The sequence below is a fragment of the Saccostrea cucullata genome, unplaced genomic scaffold, assembly GCF_032062105.1.
Source record: "Saccostrea cucullata isolate Sc308-1 unplaced genomic scaffold, CSIRO_AGI_Scuc_v1 ctg216, whole genome shotgun sequence".
NCBI classification, from domain to species: domain Eukaryota; kingdom Metazoa; phylum Mollusca; class Bivalvia; order Ostreida; family Ostreidae; genus Saccostrea; species Saccostrea cuccullata.
This window is the reverse complement of record NW_026929284.1, coordinates 94,375-111,511: the sequence shown is the minus strand read 5'-3', so window position 1 is coordinate 111,511 and position 17,137 is coordinate 94,375. Positions and strand designations below refer to the sequence as shown.

The 17,137-nt window shown below is 34.6% G+C and overlaps 1 protein-coding gene across 4 annotated transcripts in view; it reads right to left on the bottom strand.

Moving 5' to 3' along the window:
• Positions 1 to 17,137, bottom strand: part of LOC134280302 (rho guanine nucleotide exchange factor 10-like) — a 32,584-nt gene that overhangs the window by 12,186 nt on the left and 3,261 nt on the right. For 3 of the 4 annotated variants that reach the window (XM_062762708.1, XM_062762710.1, XM_062762709.1), the window contains exons 4-9: positions 15,548 to 16,322; positions 15,090 to 15,299; positions 14,864 to 14,899; positions 10,188 to 10,253; positions 5,863 to 6,003; positions 4,783 to 4,949 (exon numbers count right to left, since the gene is read on the bottom strand). In XM_062762708.1, coding sequence (XP_062618692.1) covers positions 4,783 to 4,949; positions 5,863 to 6,003; positions 10,188 to 10,253; positions 14,864 to 14,899; positions 15,090 to 15,299; positions 15,548 to 16,322 — 1,395 coding nt within the window. The remainder of the gene's footprint in view (positions 1 to 4,782; positions 4,950 to 5,862; positions 6,004 to 10,187; positions 10,254 to 14,863; positions 14,900 to 15,089; positions 15,300 to 15,547; positions 16,323 to 17,137) is intronic. The other variant, XM_062762711.1, reaches the window with a different exon arrangement.

Genomic DNA, 17,137 nt, shown 5'->3' with positions numbered 1-17,137 from the left:
GTTGCAATAAGAGAACATATTGCGTAGTTTGACAAATTTGTAAATTATTTATAATTGAACATACAGACCCTAAACCGTGCTACTACACCACTTGCACGGTACGGTTCGGTACGCTTTGTTCACGGAACGGTTCGCTTTGTTCACGGTACGGTACGCTTTGTTCACGGAACGGTTCGCTTTGTGCACGGAACGGTACGCTTTGTGCACGGTACGGTTCGCTTTATGCACGGAACGGTACGCTTTGTGGACGGTACGTTTCGTTTCTTGCACGGAACGGTTCGTTTTGTGAACGGTACGCTTTGGGAAACGGTATGCAAATGAAGTGGGCGGAGTCTGTTAGCTTTGGTCATTGATTGGCTGCTAAAAAATAGTCCATTTTAAACGAATTTTGAAGATCGTTATGCACGTGTACAATTTTATTTCCGTTATTAAAGAATTTAATTTATTTAATTATTCATATAAATTGAAGTATTAATGAGTTTCTATTTATTGGGGAAGTTCAAATGTTTTATTACATGTACATGTATGCTATTGTGTGTATCATAGCCTTGTGTGCTATGTTTCGGTTTCAATTTTAAAAATTAATTTACGCTGAAGCAGTGATGGAGGAAATAAGAAAATAAAATGAAAGGAAAAACATCGTCCCACTGATCTTTTCGCCATTTGTAAATATATTGATATATATAGAAGGTAAATATTTCCGTACGTATTTTAATTTTACGTATGCCGAGGCTGTGTCTTAAATAGAAAAAAGACACACATGTATATAATAATTTTTCATTCTAGAATAAAGCTTTAACAGAATTGAATATATACTTGTTCTATATTTAACACTATACACGTATATAAATTATTTTCAATTGATTGATCTACAGAAAAAAATATGAGTATTCGTGCTTTTATTTTTAATCTTAGTAATAAGAAATGTAGATTGTTTCTCATTTTTAAAATTGTTTGATCTATCGTTTAAATGTCTGCCTTAGAAGAGAAATATCAGTCACAAAAAAATAAATTTATTAATAAAAAATGTTGAAGAAAAATTAGTTTAAAAAATTTACAGGGCATAGAATACTTGTATGTTTGTTTTTTTTTCTTTTTTCTTAAGTGAATCTTTATTTAATCTGAAAATCTTTAATTACTCTGAATTTAGGAACGAAAATCAGAGGCAGAAACTCGGAATCAATAAAATGACTTCAGATCGCATTTCGCGTGAAGAAAACATTTCTTTTCATAAACTAGAATTATGTTTTTAAAAATCCTTTCAGTCTAAGTAATTATTTAAATAAGTTTTTCTTCATTCTGATAAGTTATTCTTTTCTTGTAAAATGTGTAAATACTATGTCGTGAAAGAGAGAGAGAAAGAGGGAGAGATGCAACCCCGTTACATAATCTGTATAAAAAAAAAAAAACAATACCTTGTATTTTTCTCATTCTTGGTTTTATTTACATTGCCAATGTCACATATGCTATTTAATTTCCACAACTTTGGTTCAAACTCAACCTATTTACAACTATTGCTCAATGCATTCGTTCTCTGCACATACATGCTGTACGCAGGAAATCCTTGTGCATCACCTGTCAATCAAAATCGCATGACGCTAGGTGACCTTGAAAGTCTGTTTACGCGGAAAGAATTTCTCTTTTGATTTGAAACATTCTGATGGTCAGTTCAGAATTCACACCTTTTAAAAAATATTGGGTCACAGCCAGAGGGTCGGGGTGCCGTGTATTTAACACACCTTTCAAATTATTTAGCTTTGACTACATCAAGTGTACATGCATTTTTAAAACTCACTCAACTGACATTCAGCGAAACTTATCTACTTCCTAAAATGTCCCTTTTCAGACACAATTAGATAAGGGTGTATCCATTAATTATCATTATAGCGTCACATTAATTCGCAGACTTTTGATGAGTTTTAACTAGCTAATTAGTATCACCTTCTGGAAAGGGGGGGGGGGTGGTAACAAACATAATGTGGCGTGAAATAGGATTGAGAAAAATCATTGTATTTTTTTATTTTCATTTTATTTTGTAAGTTTTCCTTTTTTTAGACACAAATAAGCAAGTATCCTGTAGACTATGATTTTTATTAGTCAGATATATCCGTTCAGTAGAAATCTGAAGTCCCTGTTTACCGCATGTGATATTTAAATCCATATTAGACAGAATTGCCGATTTTCAGTGTAAGTCTAACTGCATCAGTGATTCGCCGAGTATAATTATCTGAGCAGAATTAATTAATATAATATGAGTCTAATACATTTTTTTAATTTTACTTTAGCCAGACAGTTCATAATTATATGTTTTAAATTTCTTACAAAATAATTAATTAGTAAAATCAGGCATCTGATATAAACTACATATGAATGCATACTTACGGCAAAAACGATCGTGTATCTGATTCAGCAATTGAAATGGACAAAATTAGAATCGAAATTAAGTCAAGACAACCAGGGAATTAGTTTAAACATCTATATAGTTAAATTACGAATATTGAAGTACAACAAACATTTTTTTTTAAAAAGTTGATTCTTAAATAAAGAAAATAAAAATATTTATTATCAGTTCCGTAATGGGGAACTGTCATATACCGTGTTACACGGTGTCCACAATCGCTGACTTCAAAGATGCCGACATCGAGTTCAAGGTTCACGGTGCCCGTGTTTTGCGGGAAAAACTCGTGGCCTGTTCTGTACCTTTGATCACAAACACAACGAGTTGATCTAATTTATAGCAATTAAGTAATCAATGTAAACTCTGTCTAGTTGTTTTGAATTTTCACAGTTGAAAGTCCAGATGCATGTTATTTGATAATGGTGTTTCAAATAGCCAGACATAACCTCCGTCCTCTTTCACGGGCGCTATTGAGAGAAATAAACCAAAATGACTTATTTGGTCAAAGCACGGTTCGAAAATCATTGGGGGCGTGGTTTGCATAATTAACCAAAGAACGGTACGGTTCGTTTCTTGCACGGAACGGTACGCTTTGTGGACGGTACGGTACGCTTTGTGCACGGAACGGTTCGCTTTTTGCACGGTACGGTACGCTTTGTACACGGAACGGTTCCCTTTGTGAACGGTACGGTACGCTTTGAGAACGGAACGGTTCGCTTTGTTCACGGTACGGTACGCTTTGTGCACGGAACGGTACGGTTCGTTTCTGAGGTGTAGTAGCACGGTTTAGGGTCTGTATTTTAACCATTAAACTTCCTTATTTGTTGTAAGGGTGTTTACATTTATTTCAATATTTGTTTATTCACATCACACACATATATAGCTTGTATTGATGGATTGACTATTATGTACTTTTATAATAATTTGTTTTTAAAAAAAAAAAAAAAACAGTTTGCGACTTTAAAATTTTTATAGGTTTGCAATGATTTATGTAAAACCTTAAATATGTTCATATATCTTTTTTTAGTGTACTAGTGATTAGGATCTCCAGGTGAAGAAAGAATGGTTGTATACAGTAAATTCCTAAATATACATGTGGAATTAATTATCGTGTAATTTCGCAAGAAGCACCGCATGCGAAATAAAATTACTCGCCTTTATTTTTTTTGTGCTGAAATCTATGTAAAATCTCATGATCAAGCGTTCATTCGCAAATAATTATTCTTGCGATTTGCTGCTGAAGAGCACATTTGAGATAATAAGTACTCGCCAAAAATAAGGAATCTACAGTAAGTCCCTCTCAAACACTAATTAAATTCTTTTTTCAGACCTTCTGGAGACATGTCATAAATGACATTTGATTTTTCTTTGATACCCAAAGGTGTCAACTTTGAAATCAAAATTATCTGAGCTTATGTGTTAAACCCTCTTCAGACATTATCAGTCCTATTCATTACCTCTTCCATTGTCAGTCCCTCTGGGGAGGGAGGGAGACAAGGGGACGGGTATTCTTAACTTGTGACATTATAAGTCCTATATAATACCTATTCCCTTATCAGCCCCTCTAGGGAGGGTGGGAGACAAGGGAGAAGGTATGCTTCGTGATCCTTTTTCAGTTCTATTCATTACCTGTTCCTTTGTCAGCTCCTCTGGGGAGGGTGGGAGACAAGGGGGTGGGTGTTTTTCTAGATCTCTTCTGATATGATTACCCCTTTGTTTTAACCTGTACCTTTTTCAGTCCTATTTATCATGTTTATTACCTGTTCCTTTGTCAGCCCCTCTGGGGAGGGTGGTACACAAGGGGGGGGGGGGGTTTCTAGATCTCTTCTGATGTGATTACTCCTGTATTTATTACCTGTTCCTTTGTCAGCTCCTCTGGGGTGGGTGGGAGACATGGGGGTGGGTGTTTTTCTAGATCTCTTCTGATATGATTACCCCTTTGTTTTAACCTGTACCTTTTTCAGTTCTATTCATTACCTGTTCCTTTGTCAGCTCCTCTGGGGAGGGTGGGAGACAAGGGGGTAGGTGTTTTTCTAGATCTCTTCTGATATGATTACCCCTTTGTTTTAACCTGTACCTTTTTCAGTCCTATTTATCATGTTTATTACCTGTTCCTTTGTCAGCCCCTCTGGGGAGGGTGGTACACAAGGGGGGGGGGGGGGTTTCTAGATCTCTTCTGATGTGATTACTCCTGTATTTATTACCTGTTCCTTTGTCAGCTCCTCTGGGGAGGGTGGGAGACAAGGGGGTGGGTGTTTTTCTAGATCTCTTGTGACATCAGTCCTATTTATTACCTGTTCCTTTGTCAGTCCCTCTGGGGAGGGTGGGAGACAAGGGGGTGGGTGTTTTTCTAGATCTCTTGTGACATCAGTCCTATTTATTACCTGTTCCTTTGTCAGCTCCTCTGGGGAGGGTGGGAGACAAGGCGGTGGGTGTTTCTCTAGGTTTATGTTGACAGGTTTGACTGGACACTCCTCCTCGGGTGAAGCTCGTCGTAACTTGGAGGGGTCAGGAAGTGGGGGAAGTGGTTTATCGGGGTACTCCAATGTCCCTGTAAATTTAAATTTAATTAAGTACAAATTATAAATAACAGGCAATCAGTAATAACTTATGTTGACAAAACACTCTCCCCTTCCAAAAAGACATTTATTGAACTACATTTGGACAGATTTTATTTCCCTTCTTCAGAGGATGCTTTGTGGTACATGTAACTTATATGGCCTGATGGCTCAGATCTCGAAAGTTGTGAAGTTAACTGTTGTAAGATGCATTTTTTATGATATATCTTTATGATAACCTGAGTATCACAGTACAGAATTTTAACTTTTCCCACCAATATTAAGTGTTCTTCCTTGAATCTCAATAATAAGTCAATATATAGTTACATGTATTTGTCAGAATAAAACTATGCTTTTAATTAATTTTACTAAATTTTAAATAAAACAAGAGATGTTTGGAAAACACTTTTGCTCTCCCTCCCCCAACATTATTGGAATTTTTCAAAGTCCAAGGGGCATAACTCTGTTCCAAATTGCTCAATTTTACCCAAAACAGAACTTGATTTAGATATTTATATAATAAATCTGTATACAAAATTTCATTATAGCATGTGCAACCTCTGCAAGAAAATGAACGAAAACTGCAAATAATTGGAATTTTTCTAAGTCTAACGGGCATAACTCTGTCAAAATTGGCTCAATCATACCCAAAACAGAACTTGCCTATGATATTCTTATGATAAATCTCTTTACCACATTTCATTTCATTATGTGCAATCTATAATGAACAGAAAATTGGTGGACCAACAGACCAACTGACAGGCAGCAGCAAAGCAATAGCCTCCGTTCCTCGAAGGGGGGTATAAATTTTTATAAATAAAACACAACTGCTGTCAAGTAAATTAATTTACAGATGATTCCGATCAATATAAATTCACATCATTACTTTTTTTAATGGACACTGACCATTTTCTTCCTCCTCAGAGCTCTCCCTGCTGAAATCTGACCCCCAGGATAACGCGCTGTTAATGGTCGAGGACCGGGGGTCACTGGGACTGGACTGTCGACCCACGGGCTCGTAGAACTCCTCACTACTCTCATCAGCAACTGTCAAAAAATTACATTAATAGTAAAAACCAAAAAATTATTTCAGTTTGGAAACTGAATTCAAATATCATCATAATTAGCCGAGATAAACATAGGATCAAGAACTGTACAGTGGTGACCTTCATCTTGGTGACCTTGAGATTGTCCTTCATTGACATTTCCAAAACTGAATCTTAGATAATTAATTAATTCTTCCTGTAACTGTGCATTATTATACATTTCTCCACAATATTTGGAGCATCCTTTTTCCACTAATTCATATTATTTGATTTTAGATGATCATTCAACAAACTGGTCCTCTTCAAGAAACGCCATTATTAGCTTCGATAATTAATTAAATCATCCAGTAAACAATAACTTCCTGGCCTGCTCAAAAAATATCTTTGCTAATATTTCTGAGACTGTTTCTTTTATGAGGAGATCATTCTTCCTTTAACTGTGTATGCATAGTCACAATTTCAAAACCTCTTTCATTCTAAAAATTAATTTAGGAAAAAACCTATAATTGATGTCTGTTAGTTTCCTGATTTAAGAACAATAATGGGACAATGATTTGAAGTGCTTAAAACATTATTATTGACTGGTTTAAAAAGCAGAGAAACATTGTATTCATTTAAAACATCTTAGTTTTCTTTTAGGAAGGAAAGGCACTTCTAAGTGTACTTAAAATAATTTAAAATGCAATATTAAAATGATGCTCTCTGTAGAAATGATTTAGACAAGTGATCTTCTAATATATACTGTTGAATGGATCAATGCAGTTTTACAGCACATTTGAATACTTAATTCTGGCAAGTGATACATTTTTTCTCATTTTCCAAGCTTGTAAATGGAACTTATCTCTTTTCTAAAAGTCTAATTGTTATATGCAAAGAGAAAGATTTTTTTTTTTCTTTTGACTAAAAATTAAAAAGAATCATGTATTTAGAAGGGACAACCCTTAAAGAACTGTGTTTTATGAAGAAGAGACAACTACTTATAAATTAACAATCATATTGTTCATGAAGAAAATCAATTTTGACCCTCAATCTTGCAAATTACTGTGATGCTCTCTAAAAATTGGTTCTAAAACTCAATCCGCAATCTCTGCATATCCTAAAATGAGCTCAATTTGCAACACAGAATATATCTTTAATAACACCCAGATGATATCATTTGAACAACTATAAACTAGTTAGTACAGTTTAAAAGTACCGGGTAAGCATGAAATGTAAGAGGTTAGATCAGTATGCATTATGCTTGTTGGTGTGCACTGTGTTTGGACAACAGAAGAAAGCAAGTATAAAAAATTCCTCTTAAAGAGATTTAACTGGTACATGGTGGCCAGTTGTAGATATATTTATGTGATATCAGATGGATAAATAAAGAATCTTGCTAAACCTAGATAATTTCTGCAATGCATTTATTTTCTTTGCAAATTATCAATAAGGTACATGTCATTGTAATAGAACAGTAATTGTACTGACAATTTTTGATGAGGAACTGGAATAATATATCTTGCATATTCACTCTACTTTTGATTGATCTATTTAGTATTACATATTGACAGAGAACAAATTATTGCTCTTACACGGCAGCACACACCTCAAACTTATCAGGTGCATTTAATTTTAACCTGCTTTAGCCATCCTTAGTATTTATATATTTCAATAACAAGGGAGAAAATTTGTTACGTAATGAATGTAATATTAATCCAGCTGAAATATCAAAAGGATTGGAAAACTACGGAAAATATTTCGGAAGTCCTCAAGTGCCTTAAGTGGCTTGATCTCATCACAGACTTGATCCAAAGTGACCTCTCAGTTGACAAACATGTGCTGTATTTTTCTTGTCGCCTTTACATGAGTTGATGGTTACCGTATATAGTATGTACACGTTCATGTTTATTTATATATATCTAAAAGACTACAAGGTGCAAACATCACTCAATCTGACACTAAGGGTACTTGCAAGAGTTTCATTTTTTACAAGAGATATTTGTAAAACATGTATGACCCCCTCCCCCAAATAATGGAAGATTTTCTAAGTCAAAGGGGCATAATTCTGTCCAAAAGGACTCAATCTTACCCAAAACAAAACTTGATATCTTAGATATTTTTATGATAAATCTGTATACCAAATTTTGTCTCAGTATGTCCAACCTCTCCAAAGGAAATGAATGGAAACTTGTTGGACCAACAGACAGAACGATCAACAGATAGCAGCAAAGCAATATGCCCTCCTTTCTTCAAAGGAGGGCATAAAAATTTATTTGAATTTTAACTTTGTTTTTTTTTTTCTAGCTGAATAATATTTGGTATTATTGTTCTACAGTAATTAAGTGCTATTTTTTTTATATTCTTGGATCAGTCACTGCAATTACAAATGTATCCGAGTCTTATTATATTGTGACCTTCATACTTTCAACTGCTCATTATAAAAACAGGAAATTTTATATATTAAAAATAAACTTTGAATTTTCTTCATATTTTTCCTGTTACTGGTATCAATTGTACACATAAAGCAGTTTTCTTCCCTGAGAACTTCCCTTTTTCTCTTTCTTTTTTTGAACAGAATGCAATCAATTTGTTGAGAGACTATGAGAGAATCCTTATACTACCAAATGAAGGAAAGGTTAACTGGTGACCCCAAAGATATATCACCATGACAACAGTACAACACAATTTATTTTTTATGTCAATGTAAATAAAAGGTAATCCGTCACATTCCTATAATTCACTGTACTATGGGACACACCTCATTGCAATTTAGTAATCTCAGGCAAAATTGTTACATTAATCCATTTCCAATTGGGCATACTGAGAAAGATACAAAAGGGGTCTTTAATAAAGCATTGAATTCATATTTTAGGATGTCTTCAGTCCTATAACACACCTGGCCATGCCGACAAATTGAATACCGCGCGGTAGTGCGGTATGATAATTTTTCGTCACGGCCAGGTGTGTTATAGGACTGAAGACATCCCAAAATATGAATTCAATGCTTATGTTTATATTCTTTAATTTTTCCTCTTCATAATAGTTTATTTCGGTGATCTTTAATGTGAATTTAGCGCCCTTCAAAACTGGTGTGCTTTATAGACGTAAGAGCCGTTTGTGACGTCATAAAGTTAAATAATGCAAGCGAACATTGCGAGCGAAAGAAAGGGACAAATTAATTTTAAATGCACATTTGTTGCATTTTACGTTAATTCATCACGGGTAATTTTTTTATTAATGTAATTCAAACAATGTACATTTTGGTGTTCATAAAGTATTGAAAATGCATATAGTTCCTACTGTGTATTCTAACGCGTGGTGACAAGGTTTTGTGTGTGTTACAGGGATTTGAACGTCATGGATTTCTAATGGATTTCATAAAGGAAATTACACTTGAGTGTAAATATTAAGATTTGAACCAACAGCCTTTGAATTGTCCAATAAAACACTTTTGAAGATTTTCAAAGATTTTTTCTATGTATTCCTACATAAACTATGATCCCTTATTGTGGTTCCAACCTATTCCATGGGTGCCATGATTTGAAGAAACTTAAATGTACTGAGATCATCAAATATTCAATGTACCTTATTTTCCCAAGGTTGACATTTTGGTTTTTATAAGTGGGACATAGTTTTTGCAAATTTAATTTTTATTCTATACAATCTTTACTTATACAAATAAATCTGATAATCAAATTTTTGTGAGCAGATGGTTTTGTGAAATAATGTGAAAAAAAAGTTTTCATGAAGACTTGATATATAGACTTATAGCACATAATGTCAGGAATTTTTTCTATGAAGTTTCCACTTTTTTCCAGTGATACTTGGGAAGATTTAGAAAAACCCATCCAGCTTTTGTTTTTTTTCCCTAGTTTATCTCCCCTTCAAGAGGCTGTGGCCATTAGAACAAAGTTTTACCCCCCTCATCAGATGTTTTATAGGGGTTTGGTTGATATTGGTAACTAGACGTGGTGCTGGAAAAAAAATCATTTCAGACAGACAGACAGCTAGACAGATGAGTGGATAGAGGATGGACAACATGTCTGTAAATAGCTCAATAGCACAGGTGAGCAATTTTTAAAAAAATATACCCCCTACAAGGAAATAGAGAGCATTATATATAATTATACTGATTTTGTGTTTAGAATATTTGCCCTATCATAATTTGTACAATTTCTGTTTCACAATATTTGTTCAAATCAATACCTTCATCATATTTTCCTGACCCCTGGAATTCAGGATGCTTTTCTACTTCATATGTTTTTGGAGGATCTGAAAAATAGGAATTGTTGAGTTAATAAAAAAATAATAAAATTTACAGTAGTGTGCATCCTTAAATGTATCATCCTTGTGAGTTTCATCCAGGTAAAGTGAACTGTTACTTAAAAAACATAGGTAATCAGAGATTACAGAGCTCACCTCAACGAATGTTGTCTTTAAATAAGGCAAATTCACACAATTAACCAAAAAAAAGTGTACATTCCAAAAATAAAAATATTTAAGTAATTTTGATCTGATACTTTGAAATAGACCTACATAAAAAATTTAAACTAGTTCTTCTTCATGAAAATGTAATCAAAATCCAGCATCTGAAGCAAATTTGAGAATTTTCATCTCTTGATGAAAACTTTAACCTATTCACTCAACCAGAAAATGTAGGTCAGATTCAGCATCAGAAGCAAGCCTGGTAGTGTGCATCCTTAGATGTATCATCCATGCAAGTTTGGTCAACATAGGGCTTATAGTTACTTGGAAATGAAACATGCACCAAAAACTTTAATCTGTTCACTCAACCGGAAAATGTAGGTCAGATTCAGCATTTGAAGCAAGCCCGTTAGTATGCATCCTTAGATGTATCATCCATGCAAGTTTGGTCAACATAGGGCTTATAGTTACTTGGAATTGAAACCTGCACCAAAAACTTTAACCTGTTCACTCCACCAGAAAATGTAGGTCAGATTCAGCATCCGAAGCAAGCCTGGTAGTGTGCATCCTTAGATGTATCATCCATGCAAGTTTGGTCAACATAGGGCTTATAGTTACTTGGAAATGAAACCTGCACCAAAAACTTTAATCTGTTCACTCAACCGGAAAATGTAGGTCAGATTCAGCATTTGAAGCAAGCCCGTTAGTATGCATCCTTAGATGTATCATCCATGCAAGTTTGGTCAACATAGGGCTTATAGTTTCTTGGAAATGAAACCTGCACCAAAAACTTTAACCTGTTCACTCATCCAGAAAATGTAGGTCAGATTCAGCATCCGAAGCAAGCCCGGTAGTATGCATCATTAGATGTATCATCCATGCAAGTTTGGTCAACATAGGGCTCATAGTTACTTGGAATTGAAACCTGCACCAAAAACTTTAATCTGTTCACTCAACCGGAAAATGTAGGTCAGATTCAGCATTTGAAGCAAGCCCGGTAGTATGCATCATTAGATGTATCATCCATGCAAGTTTGGGCAACATAGGGCTTATAGTTACTTAGAAATGAAACATGCACCAATAACTTTAACCTGTTCACTCAACCGGAAAATGTAGGTCAGATTCAGCATCCGAAGCAAGCCCAGTAGTATCCATCCTTAGATGTATCATCCATGCAAGTTTGGTCAACATAGGGATTATAGTTACTTGGAAATGAAACCTACACCAAAAACTGCACCAAAAATGTTAACCTGCTCCAAAAACATTAACCTGGTCATTCCTTGCTGAAATTGCAGCATCTGAAACTTTGACTGAAACAATGAAACACACTAGAACCATCTTCCATGCATGTCTAATCAATATAAGACATAGAAGTACTTAAAAAGAAAACTGCTCCAAAAAACTTAACCTTAACCTGGGACGCCGACGCCGACGTGGACGCCGATGCTGAGGGTATTACATAAGCTCCCCCAACTTCGTTGAGGTGAGCTAATAAACCTGCTCCAAATACCGTTACTTGGTTACTAAATATTGAATTGTATGACACTCAGTATTACATGTTCCCCCCAACTTCCTTGAAGTGAGCTAAAAATACTTTTTTTTTAAATTTCTGTATAAAAAGTAACTTAGACCATTGATAGAAATGATCTTGACCATATAATATAATAAAAGATTAGATGTTTACAATTGGATGAATTTCATTCACATAAACATACATGTAAAAATGAACCTGCTCCAAAAACCGTTACTTGGTTACTAAATATTGAATTGTAGGACACCCAGTATTACATGTTCCCCCCAACTTCCTTGAGGTGAGCTAAAAATACTTTTTTTTAAATTTCTGTATAAAAGTAAATTAGATCATTGATAGAAATGATCTTGACCATATAATATAAGTTTAGATGTTTACAATTGGATGAATTTCATTCACATAAACATACATGTACCTTTATTCAGTACATAACATATGAGTGAAGGGAAAGCAGACATTTGAGTGAGTGCTTATAATTTACCTGTTCATAAAAAGAACATCTGCACCTAAATAGAGTACCTTGGAAGCAAGTATAAATCTTTAATAATTGTTAGGTATATGCTTTAATACGTAATAGTTTATTATAAATTTCAATTTGATATACCAGGTAATCCTGATTTTGATCCAAATTACACAGTCCTGATTTGCTCCAAAAATAACACTAAGGACAATGGCAAAAGGGAGATTTGTAGAGAGGCTCAACAAAAAGCAAAATGAATTATGATTAAAAAATTGCTGCTTTTAATGGATTTTTGAAAATGTCCATCTTTGCACAAATTCTTATTCTTGGGGAAAATATCAACATAAAAATACACAGCATACATGTATTATCTACTAGAAGGCTGACTCAAAAATGCAGAATTACCATGTCAGTACTACAGAATCAATATTCAGGTGACATACAACTCGTATACTACCATCATTACCTATTAATCATAATCTAAATACATAAGGAAATATCTTATTAAACATCTTCCTGGATCTAAGTGTGCAATTACAAATTCACTTTCAACTTCAAAATTGAGCAAATATATATTAAGCAAAGTTTATGTACACAAATGATTTTGATAGTGTATTGTCAAAAGAGCATCAGTTATGTCTATTGATATATAAAAAATTGTAAAATGAGGTTAGGAGAATGTTTATGAAATAACAATACAGTTCAAAATGCAACTTAGGGTAATCAATAACATTCTTATAAAATTACATGTATACCAGGCACTAACAGTTTTTTACTTTAAATTTTCACCTAATAGTTGGCTAGACATGAAGTTACCAAATCTGTGGGTCCAGTTTAGAAACCCCTAGAGATACCTCAGAACTAACCAGTAAAAACTACAAGCTGAACCCTGATTTTACTACTACACAGGCAGACAAACAGACAACTAGACACAGTGCTTCTTGTATCACTATAGCTTCATTACGGAAACATAAAATTTCAGTTGCAATCCAGTATACATATTTCATCTATAGATACATGTACCCAATACTAGTATTAGCTTTTCAGAAGGGGTAAAAAAAAAATCCTATCGCAATTTGTATGGTTGTTTTGTAAATCAAACTCTGGGGTAGCGAGTTCTCTATGGATTTGTAAGCTCTCCTAACCACATACATGTAATTCCAGACTTGCCTTGGCGATGGTATAATTCCTTGACACAGTTTCCATATAAAGTTTCAATTTCCTCCCTAATGGTCTCTTTGTTTTGATTCAATAGATTAGGTCCCTCTTCATCACTCACATTACCATAGAAACAACAGTCCTCCAACTGAATTATGGGTACATTTGGTGTGACATACTCTTCCTCTGTTATATATCGACTTAGCCTTTTCTCTGCCCCCTCCTTTGATCTTTCCTGAGCTTTTACCACCCCATTTGGATTTTTTATCAAAGGATTTCCATTCTGTAACACATTTTCTAAAATTTGTTTGTGATTCAGCATATTTCCACATATTTCCGTGCCACCATTATTGTAGATGTTGTCCACTTCTTCGTAAATCTCCTCCTCCTCATTAGGGGTTAAATCGTCCAGTATTGTTATGTAGGTATGTGGATCCTCTGCTGCTTGAGAAGTGCCACTGTTTTGATAGATACATTCCTTTTCATCCATATTTAACAGTAGGTCGCCAAGTGTCCACTTAAAATACATCAGTTAAATCGACACCTAACATGTACACTATTTCTACACAGATCGGACTGACGAAACTCAAATAGGAAAAACCACTTTATGAACACCACAATTTTTAACATTAATAGCCATAACACAGACACAAACCATGGATTAATAGCACTTAAAAGACATGTGAAGATCATTAATTTCCACAGAGAGGAACCTTAATGTAAAGTACGTTTACAACACACATGGTTCAAAAACTAGTTCCCATACTTAGCTCACAAACACCATGTCTTTATGCAGCCTAATTTCTATTCACATGTTTTGGGTCTCAAATTATGGTTTAAAATTGGTCATTTTGTATTACGGGCAAGCTCTTTCAGAGTATCCATTAATTAGCATTCTAGATTTAGTTCCCACAACAATGTCAACATATCTGTAGAACCAACATTTACAATTCTAAATCAGATAAAAAAATTTCATCCTGACATAAACTATAGAGATGGCTAAACTGGTACTCATTAAATTCACTTTCAGGAAATGTAGTTAAAGACTATGAGATGTATATACATGAATCATGTGTTATTACAACATATAATTTCCTCACTCAAACTTGAATTGTGGGTTATAAGAAAATAATTAATTAAACATTTTAAATTAAATCTCTGAACGACATTTACACTTATAGGATATGAGTACGCAAAGCAAATCAACATCATGTAAAGGAATTTGCTGGGGAAATTGAGCCTGAGCATTTTGTGTGGGTTGCACTTGAACTGCAGATATAAGCTTTTTGTGTTGCATTTGTCACTTACTCTGTGATATTCTAACAGTTTTCTTTTTTGTATCTGCTAAAATAACCCAACAGAAGAAGACATATTTTGTCATTCAAAGGCTTAATATCATGATAAAAAATGTATTAACCACTTAGAGCACTCTCTTTGTTAAACAATACCACTGTATTATACAAAAAATTAAATTGGTGTGGCCTTATAGTAATATTTTCCCTATATGACATATTTCTATAACTTTTTTATATACCTTTCCTGGTGTGTTTCTTTTTGTACATTCTCCCCTGCTCTGTGGATGCCTGTAGACTTTTCCCACTGTGGATGCCATACTGGTCCTCTGTTATGGGTTTCTGTCTCCGAGCTTTGAACAGGTTGAGGTGGTCGTAACTTCCACTGAAGTTCTCAGGTGTGTCATACAGAGACTCACCTGTAGTGGGGTCAATATGGCTGCTGTCTGATTCTGTAGGCAAACAATTATATTCAAAACAAAATGTTTCATACTTTAGTTCATATTAAGACCTTGTCTAATGATAATATATTCTTGAAACAAATAAAAGATTTCTCTAAATGATTTCGATAAATTTACAGTTCAAAGTTAAATGCATAAGCTTACTAGATTTGTACCACAATTTCAACTTGACATATAAAATATGATCTTTTTGAATTTTAGATCATGGTATTCAAACCAAGGGTCTGAAATCCCCTTACCTTTCCCATTTTCCATGTTGGGTGGTTTACTACCTCCCTTTATCGACTCTGTCGGGTCAGTGTAGTCGTCTGACCATGGTGGATCATAGGGAGAAGGTTTCTTCACCACTGTCTCTGCTACAGGGGCGACACATTCATATAGATTCTCTTCTGGGATTTGTTCAGAGACAAAGTTAGGATCCAGGTTACTATTCCTAGCCAGGGAATATATACTGGGTTTGACCATGCCTGGCAGAGGTTGAGGAGCTGTCTTGTAGGCTGAGGGTTTCCACGGATTCTTCTCCTGGGACGAGGAAAGCCCCTGAGTTCCTGACCTGGGGGAGGAGACATCCCCCGAGGAATCTGACCTCGGGGACTCGATTGTGTCAGCTGATCCAGAGTGAGGTGATCTTGAGTCCCGTCCCACTAAGTTGTATTCATCTATATTCCCCTCCCAGGATTCCACTATTTTTAACACATGACCAGGGGACCCGCTCTTTGATGATTTGTCTGAAGCATCACTGTCGTCATTACTGAGGGGTAGGGGGATAAGGGGAGGGGGGAGAGAATCCCCCGGGGCTGGTTTTAATTCTGGAATCACAGAAGGGGAGGAGTGTGGTTGTGTTAAGGTAATGGCTATGTCACTGCCTGGTTGAATCAAACTATTGTCTGCTGTATAAGTAGAAGGATTGGAATTTTTTGCATCACTTGGTTTGGCACTCCATGCATCACAGTACTGAGAGGACTGGTCTCCTTCAGGTGGTAAGCTGTCTGGTTTCAATTCTTCTCTCTGAACCTGAGAATGGAAGACACACATTTTTAATTTCATTGCTCATTAAACATATCTAAATAACTTTTAAAAATAATGCTTATACCTAACATGCTTACAATACACACTTAAGGTAGATCGCGGGTTTGCTGACGTCACAATAGGATTCGACGTAAAAAGCTTACTACGTTTACAGTATCAACTACAAACAAGCAAAAAGTATTTCCATCAGTACATTAAAGCTTGTTTTGTCTCTAAAAATATTTATTCATATGTAATAAAAGATAAAGGATTAATCAATAACCAATCACTACTAAATTAAATTAAGAATTAACATAACGTTAAAATATGAAAGGTCAAAATTTATTCAAGTAATATGAATCTGTGTTTCATTGAAAAAAGTGTGACAATTTAGGTAAATTATGACAATGTTTACATGAACATTTATTGCCAATCAATTAAAAATTGAAAATGCGGATAAAACGTTTTATTTTCAGTGAATTGTTGATTACATCGTGATTCTGAGACGTACGAAAATAATGACGTCGCACTAACATTATATAACGTCTTAATGAAATTATATACGTTTATTACAAATTTGTAAAACTTTAAAGTTTTTTTGCGAGAAAATGAGTGACAACACATATTAATTTTTTTTAATAGATCGATTCTAAATTTATCTCAGTTTCATTGTGTTGAGTAATATAAAATTCGTCTGCGCCGCTTTTATATAATAAGCATGGTTTTGAAATGCGTTTACCGATGAGAAAGGCGCATTTATTATATATTTCATTGTAATAGCGTCACCAGTTCTCATCAACATTAGTGCCTTTGAAATACGA